At 42.3% G+C, this 15,214-nt stretch overlaps 1 protein-coding gene across 2 annotated transcripts in view; it reads left to right on the forward strand.

Annotated features, from left to right (window-relative positions):
• ppp3ca (protein phosphatase 3, catalytic subunit, alpha isozyme) overlaps positions 1-13,663 on the forward strand; it is a 57,693-nt gene extending 44,030 nt beyond the window's left edge. The window contains exons 4-15 of one of the 2 annotated variants that reach the window (XM_084028623.1): positions 854-978; positions 1,083-1,194; positions 1,578-1,723; positions 1,808-1,947; positions 7,472-7,549; positions 7,671-7,765; positions 9,174-9,299; positions 9,386-9,466; positions 10,115-10,199; positions 10,351-10,448; positions 12,010-12,060; positions 13,310-13,663. In XM_084028623.1, the coding sequence (XP_083884749.1) occupies positions 854-978; positions 1,083-1,194; positions 1,578-1,723; positions 1,808-1,947; positions 7,472-7,549; positions 7,671-7,765; positions 9,174-9,299; positions 9,386-9,466; positions 10,115-10,199; positions 10,351-10,448; positions 12,010-12,060; positions 13,310-13,488 (1,316 nt within the window). In that variant the 3' untranslated portion in view covers positions 13,489-13,663. The remainder of the gene's footprint in view (positions 1-853; positions 979-1,082; positions 1,195-1,577; positions 1,724-1,807; positions 1,948-7,471; positions 7,550-7,670; positions 7,766-9,173; positions 9,300-9,385; positions 9,467-10,114; positions 10,200-10,350; positions 10,449-12,009; positions 12,061-13,309) is intronic. The other variant, XM_084028624.1, reaches the window with a different exon arrangement.
• Positions 13,664-15,214: the final 1,551 nt, after the last annotated feature.

The raw sequence follows: 15,214 nt of genomic DNA on the forward strand, positions 1-15,214 counted from the left end.
AGAGGGTCAAGTGCAGGTGGAGAGATCGGCGGAGAAGGGCATGATTAGGCAGGAGGATGGACAGGGAGCCTGTCAGGGAGGCCCGAGAACGGGAAAGGAGCCGATTGGCTGGGAAGAAGTAACGAGGCTGATGCACGCCTACAGAGGAGCTTCGTCTGGGCAAAGGAGGGAAATGGAGAAAACCCAAAACGCAGCAAAAACAACTCAATGATCTGGACAAAGTAACACTTACAAATTTCATGTTAATATCAATATAATATAACTTAACAGCAACTGTTAAAACAAACAAAATATATGACATTTATCAAGTGATTATTGAGACTGTTGAGATACAGATGTTAACACAAACCGTAGCGTTGCACCGCTCGCCTGTCCGTCTATTTATAAAGCTTAGCTGTGAGCATGAAAAGAAGATACACACTCTGCTCTGCACTGCTGTGAGATCCTGCCAGAACATTCTCTACCGTCTCCCTTGTGTGTGTTTTTATGTTTTGTTTTTTGTCTTCGAACCTTCAGAACCGATAGATAAGAGAAGTGAATCTTTGGCTCTCCTCACAACACATCTCTGCTTCTCTGGTAGAAAAGAAAAAAACACCCTTGATTTGTAGATTCATCACAACACATTCATAACTGTTCATTATTTGTAAGTGCGTTTCAGAAGCTTCAAGAGGGTTTGAGAGTCGTATCAAACCGTGGTGAGGTTTACTCGGATTGTTCCACTAAATGGGACGTGCCAAAAAAAACTCGAATGATACGGCGGACCTGCACCGAACACGAGGAGCGTGTATTTTTTCCGCACAGATATTAAATTCTTTGGTTGTGTAACATTTCCGGTCCTTTTGCTTGTTTCCAGTCTGTGGTGACATCCATGGGCAATTCTTTGATCTCATGAAGCTGTTTGAAGTGGGAGGATCACCAGCCACGACGCGGTACCTGTTCCTCGGGGACTATGTGGACCGCGGCTACTTCAGTATTGAGGTAAATCAGAATACCACTAACTGCAGACAACGCTTCATGTACTATAGCACACTGATAGTTTTTTATTGGACGTAATAACACACTGTTTATGTGTTCTTTCTCAGTGTGTTTTATACCTCTGGTCGCTGAAAATCCTCTATCCAAAGACACTATTTTTACTTCGTGGAAATCATGAATGTAGGCATTTGACAGAATATTTCACCTTCAAACAAGAATGTGAGTACCTCTCAGTGTTTATCATATTGTTTTTCTTTACTTCTGTGTCTTGTTAATGTCATGTGTACTGAACTGTTTCTGCTACCTGTCTGTTGGGACTGTATATAATAATATACAGTAATAAATATATGGATTTTTTTAGATTTGCATATTATTTAACATAAGATTAATTGACTACTTTCTCCTTGCAGATATTTCAATGTTTGTGTCTGAGTTTTATTTGATTAATTTTGTGTTCTATATCAAAGATGTCTGACCAGCGTGCAATATCCATTTTATGTGCACTCGTCCAGTAAAAAACATTCCTCATTCTTTTGACATAAATATCATGTTTCAACTGAGAACACTGATTGCAGCTGATTATACGTCTTGTCCCCGGTCAGGTAAAATAAAGTACTCGGAGCAGGTGTACGACTCATGTATGGATTCCTTTGACTGCCTTCCCCTGGCTGCGCTCATGAACCAACAGTTCTTGTGCGTCCACGGTGGGCTCTCACCTGAAATACACACCTTAGATGACATTAAAAAGGTAAAAAACAAACTAACAGATCTTGCTTTACACTGTATTTTTTGTTGTTTTTTTAAAACTTGCTTTCTGCTTCTTTATCTTAAGTTGGACCGGTTCAAGGAGCCGCCGGCTTTTGGGCCCATGTGTGACCTGCTGTGGTCTGATCCTCTGGAGGATTTTGGCAATGAGAAAACCCAGGAATATTTCAGCCATAACACAGTGCGAGGCTGCTCCTACTTCTACAGGTGAGCCGTTTCTTCTTCTTGAGAAAATGACTGCACCGCTTTAAAATACAAATTTGCTAAATCATACATCGTAGTGTTGCTTTCACGCACCCACCAGTCCGTAACGTTGTGTCCACGCCGCCTTGCATTACGAGCAGCCGCGTCACCTACAACGAGTACTTCTCATATCCTGCTCTGATCCCATTTGCTGGACCCAGATGGCTCGTTGGAGGTCTCTAATTACACTTTAGTTTTGAAAGAATGAAAGCTTACAACTCACGCTGTGAATCTCAACACTAAATCCTGCCTCATGTATACAGGGTGAGCTACAGAACATAATAATAATAATAATAATAACCTCATGTTGGTTGATGATGAACTAGGTGGTTTCTGCGTCATTCAGCCGTGTATTTAAGGAGAAAGGAGAAGATGGAAGAAAGGGAATGACGTTAAAAGGTCAACACCCAGAATGCTCAGCGTAGATGAGATTGGATTTAATCTCTCGAGTACGGGGCGGAATTTGGTTGTCACACAGAAGCTTTTCCAATTAAAATCTTAAAGTGGCAGTTCGCAACATTTTCATCTATTTAAATGTCTTTTAAGTTACGATCTATCAAACAGTGAGTTAAAACAATGGTGATTGATCATGTGACCCACGAATGTACTTGCTGCTTTGCCCAGAAATAGGATCTCCGTGTCTGAGGCCACATTTTACATCAGTCAGCAGCGGTTGGTCTGCCCAGGTGGAGCTACTCACATATGCTGCGTTTACTTGTAATCGGGAATCGGTAACTTCCAACTGCTGAGTCAGGCTCCCTTTAGTGTAAAGTGTACATCTCATTACTGCTGACTCACAATAGAGGATCAACAGGCAGAGAAAGAAGACCGTTCAACTTCCAGTCCCAAGAAAAAGAAACAAAAAACTAAACAAGTGAAGAAGGAAAGCAATCAAGAAGCAAAGTGACCGCCAACGAGGGAAAACGACGGACCACCTTTCAGTGTGGAGCATTTGAAGGCATCACACAGATGAGTCGACACTGTTGGGTGAGGGAGATGAGGTCCCAGAGGCTCGCCTGCAGTTCCATCTACCGCCAAAGAGGCCACTAGACGTCTCTCAAATCTTACGGACTGCCACGTTAATATAAAAAACTGGATTTTAAAATTCTTCAGAGAACGAACATTTATGGCTGCTCGCGCAAAACTGAAAAGAACAGACGCATGCTTCACACCCCATAATGATAAATGGTGGAAGGAGACTGCAATTATGGAGCCTGAACGATTCAATGACTGAATAGGTAAACGTTTCCTTAAAGCCTACAGCTAGTGGCTGTGTCTACGCGTAAGTGGGTCATATCGCCTCGTGGGTCACCGACTGCTTTTTGGAGAAGAGGTGGTCTTTTTGACTCGCAGAGCAGATTGTTACAGACAAAGGATTAGTTGGGTGAACCTGGAGTCACATAAAAATAGAGGCAGAGAGAGAGGAGTAAAATATAATAGCGAGGCAAATTGGGAAACGGGTTTGTTATGCAACTATTCAACCTCCGTGACGGAGCGTGCAAAAGAAAGGAGGAGTGAGCACTGTCCCGATATTGTGAGACGTGGGAGAGGCTGAGGAAGTAGGTGGCGGCGAGGAGAAGAGATTAGGTGGCAGTTGTGGTGTAGAGTTTTCTTAATGAAGGTTTTAACAACACAGATCCCCCTCCCTGCGTGGGAGCTGCAGTTCTGCTCAAATCACCACCACCAAAAAAAAAAAAAAAAGTCCTCCACCGAAGGAAACATCCAATGTTTGGACAGCGAGTGCAGAATAATTGCAGTTCAGATCCACAACCTATATAATTCTCGTTTCCGTGTGTACGTGGGCGCACAGGCAAGTGTCAAAGGTGATTTCAGTCTCATGATATATTTCCACAAAATCACATTTTCTTTTTGCGTTCACAAGCACGACACGGGGAAGCAAATGAGCAGGTGATGGGTGTTAACTTCCCTTTTCACTGGTCAGCCATGAGAAAGCATCCATCGGCGGTGAGAGAGGAGCTTAGTGAGGATCGTTCTGTAGCTGTGTGGAGGATGCTGCTATAATAGTCATCTATCTCCCCATGGCTTTGTGCTGCCTTCACTCTCAAACTTACCTCTCCATCATTACGGCTCTCGCCAACGTTACAGTACGTATGCAGCAGAGAGAGCCGCATTCTCCTGGGGAAAATCTCCTCCTGAGGTAGATGTATGTGGTTGAGAAAGGAAGAAAAAAGGTAACATTAAAATGCAATCAAAGCTAGCGCAGTTATTTGACTTTAAGCTACGTGCTGACAATGACTGATTGTTGCAATACTTGAAATGTTCGCACAAACACACGCTGGTACGTCGGGCAGCGTTATTTGACTTCTTATATGTGTGGTCCATAAAATCAATACTGAGCTTTTCCCCCCACAAGTAGCCATGCAATTGCTTTGTTCCTCAGAGCTGTGAAGAATGTTAGAAATAGATGTGTGCATGCCTGCTCTTAGTTTTCCTATGATATTAAATTGTAGTTTTATAAATAGGATTTTTATATAGATCTTATTTATCTGGAGGCTCAACTGCAGACGTATCCTTCCAATAATGTGACATAGTGCTTTAACATGCTTTAAAGTGTTTGTATTAAGTCTTTTGTTGTATAACACTGGCTTTTATTTATCAACCATGTCAGAATTATATTATTATCAATATCCTAGCAACAATTAGCCGAGTCTATTTTCCTGTGCAGCCATTCTAATTAGAAAAAGGTAATTCTGCTCAGTGATTAGGAGTACGGTTAAAAACAGGTTATATTGTGGGGGAATTAATGTGTAGACCATCCGCCCGACAGATGGATTTTCATTTAAGGGAAAGAAAAAAAAAACCCTCTCAGTTTCACATTCACAACGCAGCGCTTCCATCGCTCTCCGTCTCCTTTGCTCGCACTCACTTGTCAGATTTCTCGCCCGCTCTCTCACTCACAGGCTTGCCGACACATAATTGTGTGTTTTCACAAAGAGGAGAGAAAGGAATGTGAGCTGCAGGCAAGCAATGTGTGTGTTGTGCTTCCCTTGCAATAATCAATAAATGCTGTCGGAGCGGACAAAAAAATAAATAAATCAGCACACAGTGTACATTGGGAGCCGCGGTGTATGTCAGCATGTGACATTTGTGCCAGTACTGTGCACAAGACACAGAAAATAAAGAGCAGCTATGACAAAACATCATCTTTAACGAGTGTGATGAAATATTGCCCTTATTTCCAAGTTAGAAATGCATTCTGGGTGTGTTTTCAACAACACTTATATAACATTTCATGGTTCTAGTAGGGCGTCCTGTCAGCCAGAGAGGAAAGAGTGACAGCGTATCCATGGAAGTGTGTAACATAGCTATTTGTGTAATTTGTATATTGGCCACCGAGGGAATGTTAGCCATGTGACCCAGATATGCAGGATGGCACAGTTTCACCAGGTGCTCAGGGCACAGCGACCTCCTAGTTTTTCTTCCGGGAAAAACCTTTGAGCGCTTAAATATTTTAAACACTTCTGAAAGTTTGATGGGTGCATTGGACGGCAGTCACTGTAAGGAAGTGGATTGTTGCCGGGGGAGGATCTACTGTATGTTACTGTAGGACTGGAAAAACCAAAGTGAGCTGTTTGTCAGTCGATAGTCAGAAAAGTAATCAACCATTTGATTAATCCTCTCGATCACTTATGAAGGAAAAATTTCATTCAGTTTCTCAGATCCGCTGCTTTTCCCTGGTTTTATCGCAGTAAATTTAACTTTTGGGAAATTATAATGAAAGTGTTTCACTTTTTTTCTGATATTAAATCAGCTAAAAGCGTAATAAAATCATTGTTATTTGCAGCGCTGTACTAATAGGTTATGCGGTTTGATCTGATTTTCAGTCTTGGAAAGTGAATTACACACTATGGAGTTTGAAAATACAGTGAACATGGATCATTGCAAACAGTAATTAGCAGACTGAGACTATATAAAAAAGTTTCTACCGCTCTAAATCTCTGCAGAGAAACTTGTAAAAGAGCATTAAGAGAGTTATAACAATAATAGATTTGAAATGTGTCCCATTAAAGCCATTCAGGTGGATGTTGGTGTGCGAAAGGCTTAACAAAAATTTGAGGTGTTTGCAGTGCAGTTGAGGATGTGTTCGGATTTCTATTTCACATTTGGTGCTTTTTTGGCAAATGCCTTCACCCAGCGCATCTGTGAGCATCGCCTTCCTCGGTGATCTATTCGGCACTATTTTGACAGGACGCACAGCCGGAGGTAAATACGTTTCTTAAAATAATAGCGAAGCAGGTTGACAGTTAGACTGATGGATCTAAGGATATTCTTTTGATGCCCGATGTATATCTGGAATACAGCCACGGGAAGGAATCACAAAGGGCTTTTCAAAACTAAGAATGGAGAGCATTCAGATCTTAAAAGAACTAGTCAGACTGTAATCTACAATCTTTGTTTCCAACCCAGGAGACACGGTTTGAAGGGATGATACAGTGAATGACATAACACAACCTTGGGTATTACATAACTGTGGTGAGAGCTGCTAAGTGAAGACTACATTTACACCGCAGCCAGAAGCATCCCAACTCGGATAACACGTCCCTCCTATGTGACACCGGTCAAACTTTTATATTTTTATTTGGAACCAAATGTTGGTCCTGTAACTGCTAAACATACCGAGTCATGACTATGCAACGCTAGTCTGAAGTGTCAGATAGAAAGTCATGTGGTTTATTTATCTACTTTCTCCGCGGGACAGCTCATTGTCCATCTGGCCAGACGGACGTGGAGGATGGCGTCGGCATGGAGCCAGTGAAGAGATAATAAAAGATAAAAGACTTTATGAAACCGAGGAGATCGATGGGATTCAAATCATAGGGAAATCCATTCTACAACCTAATACTCAATACTCGCATTAATGACGTGCATATTTCACCACTTCACACATAAACGCTAAGAAAATCAATCAATAACCAAAAAATGGCAGCTGTGACATTTGGGCAGCAGCAATGGGGAAAGGTGGGGGCAACAATATCATTCCTATTCCTAATATTCCTGAGGCAACATAACGACTTAATTGACCACCCTAAGTACATATTATTATTGTTTATTAATAATATTATATTATTGGATATACATAGTACTTATTTTATGCCATGAGTGTAGCATCACAGTCAGATTGGAGGACTCACCTCGCAGGCTTCCCTTCCTTTCAGCCACATTTCCTGTCAGCTTAGAGCAGGAAGCTGCGACTGCCGCTTCTACTGGGTTAGTTTGTTTTCCACTGCAACAGGTAGCTGTCGGGCGGCTTTTTCACACCCTTGCATCATCCTCAGCCAGGCTTCCATAAATGCATTCATGAGCAATACATCTTTGTTCATTTTCTGTTGAGTAAAACTGCATGTGAAATTAGTCACCCGCAGCTCAAACGGAGTTCGGTTGTGTGTGATTTGTACTCTTTTATTTTAACAGTGCATTAAAGTATTTTCAGTGACGTCTCTAAACTCTATTTTTTTTTTTTTTCCAGTTACCCGGCTGTATGCGAGTTCCTGCAGAGCAATAACCTATTATCAATCATTCGAGCACATGAAGCACAAGATGCAGGGTATGTTATCACAACGCACACGAGAAGACACACAAATCCACACAACCAAAAAAAACAAAACAGAAAAGATGGACATTTACATATATGAGAACAAGCTCTGCCTTTTTTCTCCACCTTGAAGCTACCGGATGTACCGTAAAAGTCAGACCACCGGATTCCCATCTCTCATTACCATCTTCTCAGCACCAAACTACCTGGATGTTTACAATAACAAAGGTCAGAAGATCTCTTTGCTCATTTCCTACCCTTCTTTGATTCAGCCCACAGCTTCATTCCCAGTTCTGCCCTCCGTTTCTGCATCATCATTTTGCACAGATGTTTTTTTTTGTAAATCACAGAAACGGGTCTGAGTGACATTAAAGGTGCTCTCATCAGCATCAAACAGCAATGCAACAACTAACACTGCAAAAACAGAAGCAAACGACTAGAATGAAGTCGCTCTCTTTGTGTGTTGTAATCCGAGCTTCTTTGCTTTGTTGACATAGACGGGCCGGCAGCGTGCGCTTTAAATGTGAGTGCATGTGAGTGCGGCCCACTGGATAGCTCTGTCTGCACTTTTGCTGTTTTTAGCGCTGTTAGCACTGTAAACTGCAAGCCGCCGGCTCAGCCGTCAGCATGTTGAGAGGCAATATAAATGCTCCCAATTTCGTATTTAGCACCTTTAGGCGATGTGGAACGAGACTATGGTCAATGTGCTGAATTGTGACCCCGTATTTACAGGGATGGTCAGCGATAGCAGTGAGCTGAAACCACTTGACAACTCGACTGCAAATTTGCTCCTCAGTTCCGATCACCGACTCCCGACTGCCCTGAGTGCACTGTCTCTCCCTCTCGCTCGACCACACACACACTCGCTATGCCCACACTATGCACCGAGCTGTTCCTCAAAGCAGCTACGCTATCGAACCGCGTCCCTACAAATACCCCCACAAACACAGGAAAACATCATTGTAGAGGTCCCCTTTAAATGTGTTGTGAAAGAGAGCTGCCCTACTTCCAGTATCGCCACAACACACCTGCATCTGACATTTTAGCTGCATCGGAGTTGGAGCTCATAGAAAAACACTTCTGATGGAAATGTCTCTCACTTACCTTCTGGAATGGTTTCAATAAGAAAACTGGAGTGTATGGGTTAATGTATCTGCATGTATCTTGTGAGGCAGACATAAGAATGCATCAGGGAGCCCCCGTGTGTTTGTGTTCTCAGATCTGTGTCTTGGTTGCTGTGGGCTATGGGAGATGGGTAGCGTGGGAGGGACTGTCGGCATCGCTGACTATCTCCATGTGGCTTTATCCCTCTTGATGTAACAGTGTCAGCAAACCCTGGCCTCGGCTAGGCCATCTAGTGGCCGAATGTCTCATTTCTCTACTCTGTGTGTATTCTCACACATACTGCAGGATAGAAATATGGGTATGCTGCAACCACACACTTTAAAGACCTTAGCGTCTACTGCTGCTCTGAAGGGGTTTTTTGTTATGCAAGAGTAGATGTTGTATCCCACATCATCATTTTTTCTTTAGCAAAAAAATCCCATCTGATTCTATTAAATATTTCTTATACTCATTTTGGAGCAGGTTGGATAGCATAAACCTGTACTCTACTGCCTTCTTCGTCCTACTACAGCTGCTGTACTGAAATATGAAAATAATGTCATGAACATCCGACAGTTCAACTGCTCACCCCATCCCTACTGGCTGCCCAACTTCATGGACGTCTTCACCTGGTCTCTGCCATTTGTTGGAGAGAAAGGTAGGATGTGATTGTCCAGCAGATATCTTGTCAGCTGATTTTTACATTTTTTTTTAATTCTCAATGACCTCACCTCTTTCCTACAGTCACAGAAATGCTGGTCAACGTGCTGAGCATCTGCTCTGATGATGAACTCATGATGAATGAGGAGGATGAGATATTTGATGGTAAGAAGATGGTAAATCATGTGTAATGTATAGTTATCATTAGTGTGTTGTGGGTGTAATTCAGACTCTATAGGTTAAACTCGGGAGATGTGCTTGTTTGAACTGGATGTTGGGCATCCTTCGCTTGTGTCGTTATTTCACTCACCAACAGGCATGAAGACAAATATTTTTTAAATGACGGCATCACTTGTAATCACAATTTTCAATTACTTGTTGTTAAAAATGCCTGCATTAATTGTCCTGTCATCTTAATGGGTCAATTTAAACTTACAGCAGCTATTAAGAGGAGCTTGTAGTTCATCACAACATGATTGTAAAGATGTGTTTCATTACAAAACTATGGCCGTTAAACACCATTTCTGATTGGTCACATTCAGGCTGTGTTGACACAATCTCTAGTATATTCAGGACAGTAATGACGTATAATAACAGTTTCTAATGCATTACAATGACCTATAATAACAGTGTGCAATGCAGTAAATAGGACTATTATCACAGCACTCTATGCATCAAGAAACAGGTTTGTATGTCATGGAGTCCTACAACAAGACATATGCAACATTGTTCAACATATAGGCTTATAATTACGGCTTGTCTGTTGTCTGAGACAAGCTTATAATGGCTGCATGGATTTGTATGTCTTTGCAGCCAACGCAGCTGCAGCCCGCAAGGAGGTGATCAGAAACAAGATCCGTGCTATTGGGAAAATGGCCAAAATGTTCTCGGTTCTCAGGTAGACTTTATGTGTGTGTGTGTGTGAATATAAGTGTGCGTGTGACCTGTTGTCAAGATGGGGGCATACATATATTAATATTTATTCTCCAGTTTGACCAGAGTTCAAAAAGGTTTTGTGACCTGTTTGCCTGCGTCTGTGTTTCCTGCAGAGAAGAGAGTGAAAATGTGTTGACGCTTAAAGGCCTGACGCCCACTGGCATGCTGCCGAGTGGGGTTCTCTCTGGAGGCAAACAGACACTGCAGAGTGGTGAGTACAAGGCTCAGCTTCAGACTTGCCTCTACCCTTTCCTCCATCTTTTTTGTTTGTTTCATCTTTTCATCACCGTTCTCAGTCCTACCATTGCTCTTATGTCTTTGTCTCTCAATCTCTGACTTAAAACCGAGAAGACATTTTAGAAAAAAGCCTTTTTAACCCTTCTAGATCACATCACTGGTCATATTTAACAATATAACAACTACAAACTATGGAATACACACAAATCAGAAGCTAAAGACGCTTTGGCTTCTGTCTCACTGGGACTTTCAAATGTAGAGCAGCCAGCAAGCTTAACGACGCTCTAATCACATGTCAGAACCCCAAACTGCTTTTCAATATATCTGTCTATGGTGACATTACAGCAGTCACATGATAAAGTGTAATACTGAACCTGCATCATGGAGTCCACATTAGTACCAGACAAAGAGGGACGTTGCCTTGACTATAATCATAAATTCAACCATAAACTTTGGCAGAACTCACAACAACGTAAGCCATGTCGGTTTGCCAAGATGATACTTGTAAATAATCTCTAAAAACACATTCTGCAATCTGTAGGCAAAGGGACAAGATTATGATTATTACGCTTTTTAGGAGTTTAAAATTAGCTTTTAAACTGGCTACTTCTGAAACAATTCGGTCATGCACGTCCTCTCGCAACGCCAGCCTCCAATCTCAAGTTGCTAATCGGACCGTAAACAATCAGCTCTGGTAAAAGGAAGTCCTGGCCCGGAGATGTCTATGCAACCCCAGAAAAACAGCCTCTTGCCCCCAGAGGCCGATCCATTATCAGAGCAATAGCAGATGGGTTCCAAGATTGGCCGATGAATACTGATACTTACACACCCAGCAGACGCAGAACAATATGGGAATCCAATTTATCCCAATCCCCCCCTTTTCAAGTCAGTTATTCACCCGCTTTTTAGTCACAGCTTGATCTGCAAATCTGAGAAAAGTATCTGCGTCTCTTGAGCTCGCGAGATGTTATATTTTCAGCTGAAACCTGCAGAGAGCCGTAGAGTTTGATGTGGATTTACAGTGCAATGTGCAGTTCAAGCAACCACAAAGCCATTTGATTCCGTGTTAAAAGTATTCTCAAAATCAAGGTTTAGCTGTCTCTAAATCAATCACTGTGCACAGAACCTCTGGGGATTTGTGATTGTGTGTCACTACTGGTGTGCAAACGGCAAGCACTTCTTTTACACTGACTTTAAAATGTTTCTGAAACCCTCTTAGAATAATCTAGCACGAAGCCAGAACAAGTCATTTCCGTCCTCTTCCCTGAAGTCTGCAATGGTCTCAACGCAACCTGTTACTCTTTCCGCCTCAATATATCTGTCCCACTCTCTCTCTCTCTCCCTCTGGATCCATCTTTTTTTATTTTTCATATCTAACCCGAGACTCTTCTAGTGCATGGCCTTCCTCCGAGTTTGGCTGCATTGCCGGTGAACATGTGTATCTCATCTAACACGGGCCACCTTTACGCCGGGGCTGCACTTTACATTTGCATGGCTTAATCAGGAGTAACCTGCTCCCCTCCTCCCCCCCCCAGCCACCATTGAAGCCATTGAAGCCATCGAGACGACTGATGAGGATGGAGAAGGTAAACTCGTGCCCCATCTTCCACCCCTCTCCACACATTGTCAGGGTTTCCTGCTCAAGAGGCCACCTGCCACTAACACTCCATGCACACACGACGATTACTCCATCAAAGCAACATTTCACGGGACAGTCTGATGCCGGTATGGCTGGCACTTTGCTTTGCAGTACCATTACTTAAAATGAAGGGTGAGGATGTTTAAGGGATTAGATAACTAGAAAAGCACTATTTAAATGCCGGTCCATTGCTTTCTAATGGATGCCTTAGTGGTGAAGAGGAAAAACATCTCACAATTAACAGTATTTGCAGGGCGGGAAGCTGGTGAGGATTGTGTTCTCGAGGGTGGAGGGAAATGGGGAGAACAACATTTTAAGGCACGTTCATAATATATGAAAACACTGCAAAGTCAAGTGCTGCTAAGAGGTGCATGACTACAACACTCCATTGTTTTTGGTTTGGCTGGTAAATGGCCTCCATCTGGTTCTAAAAAAAAAAAAAGCGTTGCATGCACAAGAACAAGAAACAGACCAGAGCATCAACATAAAATATGCATCCTGAAGCCTCATTTCCTCGTGGTAAGTTTGAATCATTACTGACTAACCAAGAAGCAATTTACAGTCGCAACACAAATATATTTGTTCTTTATGGATGTACAATAGGCATTTATTGATTGAAATGTGTTTGTTTTTCAGTCAACCGAGTCTTAGTTGGCTGCATTTTTGATATCATGTGTTGGGATCATTTAGAATAATATGCTTGAGGTCACAAATGATGCAGGACTTTGTGGACATCTTTCTTCCTTATTTGATGGTTTACTGGGGTGATACTGGGGTGGGACATGTGAACTGAACTGGGAGTTTTAAATATGTAAAACAACAGGATATCAGTTGAGGGACGGGCACCACCAAGCACTTTTTACATGCAGATGTCAATCTTACTCCTTTCAACTTTTTTGTTTTTTTTATAGTGTTTGAGTAGCAAAAAAAGTGTCACAGCTGGTGTCACAAGGGGCCTTTGAAGTTTCATTTAACTGAATAGCATTTACCAGTAGTTTGTAACCCTGTGCAAATAAAAAAAGAATAGAATAGAACAAAATAGGCTTCATTGTTCCTAATTAAGTTCGATCTAAGGACCCTGTGCCTTTGTTTTTTGGTTATAATTCCTGGTTAATCCTGACATCATTTGACATTCTGAGGGGGGGGCAATATGACATGATATCAGGAAATAATACCTTTATATCTCTCCCCTTCAGCCATCCGTGGGTTCTCCCCCCAGCACAAGATCGCCAGCTTTGAGGAGGCCAAGGGCCTGGACCGCATCAACGAGCGCATGCCGCCTCGCAGGGACGGGGTGAACCACGTGGGTCACTCCATGGGGAAGATGAATATGTCGGAGGCCAACGGCACGGATGACAACAGCAACATCCAGTGATGTGCTGTCTGAGCCTCGGAACCATGCTGCTGTTGCGCTGTGCAGCGAGACATTGCCAAATCGGGAATTCAGGCCTCAGAACATAGAAATAAACCAGGCCCACAGACAGAACATGGAAATCTGCAGCAAAACTAAAACGGGCGGAAAAAGGTCATTTTTTTCATCGCACAGTTTGGGGGAGGGGTGGGGGGGGGGGGTGGGGCTGGGGTTCACGGCAGTGGGCGGGGATAACGAGAGGCCAGAAGGCTGCAGCTTGACCGAAAGTGGGGTTGAAAAATCGTTTCTGCCTGTTGTTCCATCTCGCGGCTCAAATACGGACTGGATTGTTGGAGGTTGTGTCGTTCTGAGTGCTGACAAATGTCCGCTCCTTCATTACAGGGCCTGAAGACATAATTGCAGTATCCATGTCACACCAATACTGTTACTGTTTCATAAAGTGTTTATTATGAGTCACTCACAAATTTACTTAATGAGGAAAGGAATCTTGTTTACCTACATGTTTTGCTAGTATTAACAAGTCACACCACTTAACGAGAAAGAAAGAAAGAAGGAAAGCTACATGTGAACTTGCGGCGCAATCTTTACAGTGGACTTGAATTTATTTATTTACCTTGTAGTAAGACGCCATCATCCTATACGCTATACTCTCCAGCACTGCTCCTTTCCTCACCTCCCTCATTATCAGTCATCTCCTAGCAAGAAGTAACTTGGAGGGGATGAGGGAAGAAAGGGAGTGGATGAAAAGAGCATTTGGAACATTTTGGTTTCACTGTAGATTAAACACCAAGATTTAACATCCCCCCCCCCAAAAAAGGAGCCCACTATCCCATATGAAGATGCAACTTCACCAACCTCCGTAGGGGGAATCTGAAAAGTCTGTATTTTCATCCGGACCGTCCGTCGAGTCATTTTCTTCCTCTCCGTTAAATGTTTAAGTAGTTCACATCAGAGAAGCATGGCATTTGATCAAGCTATACCTCACACACTTTTTGGAAAGTATACACTTCAGCATCCTCCACCAAAGGAGGCTTTTCTCATCTCTTTTGCATCGCTCTGACTGGCAAAAGAAAAAAGAAAAAAAAAAGTGGCCTGTTTCTGGACCACAGAGGAAAAAGAAAACAAGTGGTTTTTGAACTTTGGGACATGCCCTGCTGTCACACACTACCTGATTATTTCTCACCTGCTTGTTGCTAAAGAGAAAGTAAACCAATATGTGCTGTCACTCGAGTATCCATTAGCGCTCTTTGAGTTATTGCACTTTTTGCTGTGCTGCCAATTCAATGAGATTTCATGCCTAAGAGCTACACAAAGTACTATGTCAGAGTGAGAAGGAAATTCTACAAATTTGTGAATTCATATAATCGAAATATCCTTTGTTTAAAGCGTATTTGACAACCATACATCATCGTGTCATTTGGAATAAGCTTTACTTTGCTTAGATCCATGAAAAAAATATTTAAGGGATTTGAAGAATGTATCCTGACCAGAATTTAGTCAATCAATGCTTCTTTTGAGAACAAATGTCATTTAATTTACACTAAAATTGATTAATTTAAAGTTGTCAGAAGTACTCGCTTCATTAAAACTGAGCACAGTGTAGACCAGGCATTTGGATGATCAATTCACCCATACTGCATGAAAGTGTGCCGATCAAATATAATTTATTGTTTTGCAAACATTTTCTAATCTAATCGAATTATACTGTGCAGTAAAGTGGAGAAACGTT

Source organism: Eutrigla gurnardus (genome assembly GCF_963514095.1).
Source record: "Eutrigla gurnardus genome assembly, chromosome: 15".
NCBI lineage: Eukaryota > Metazoa > Chordata > Actinopteri > Perciformes > Triglidae > Eutrigla > Eutrigla gurnardus.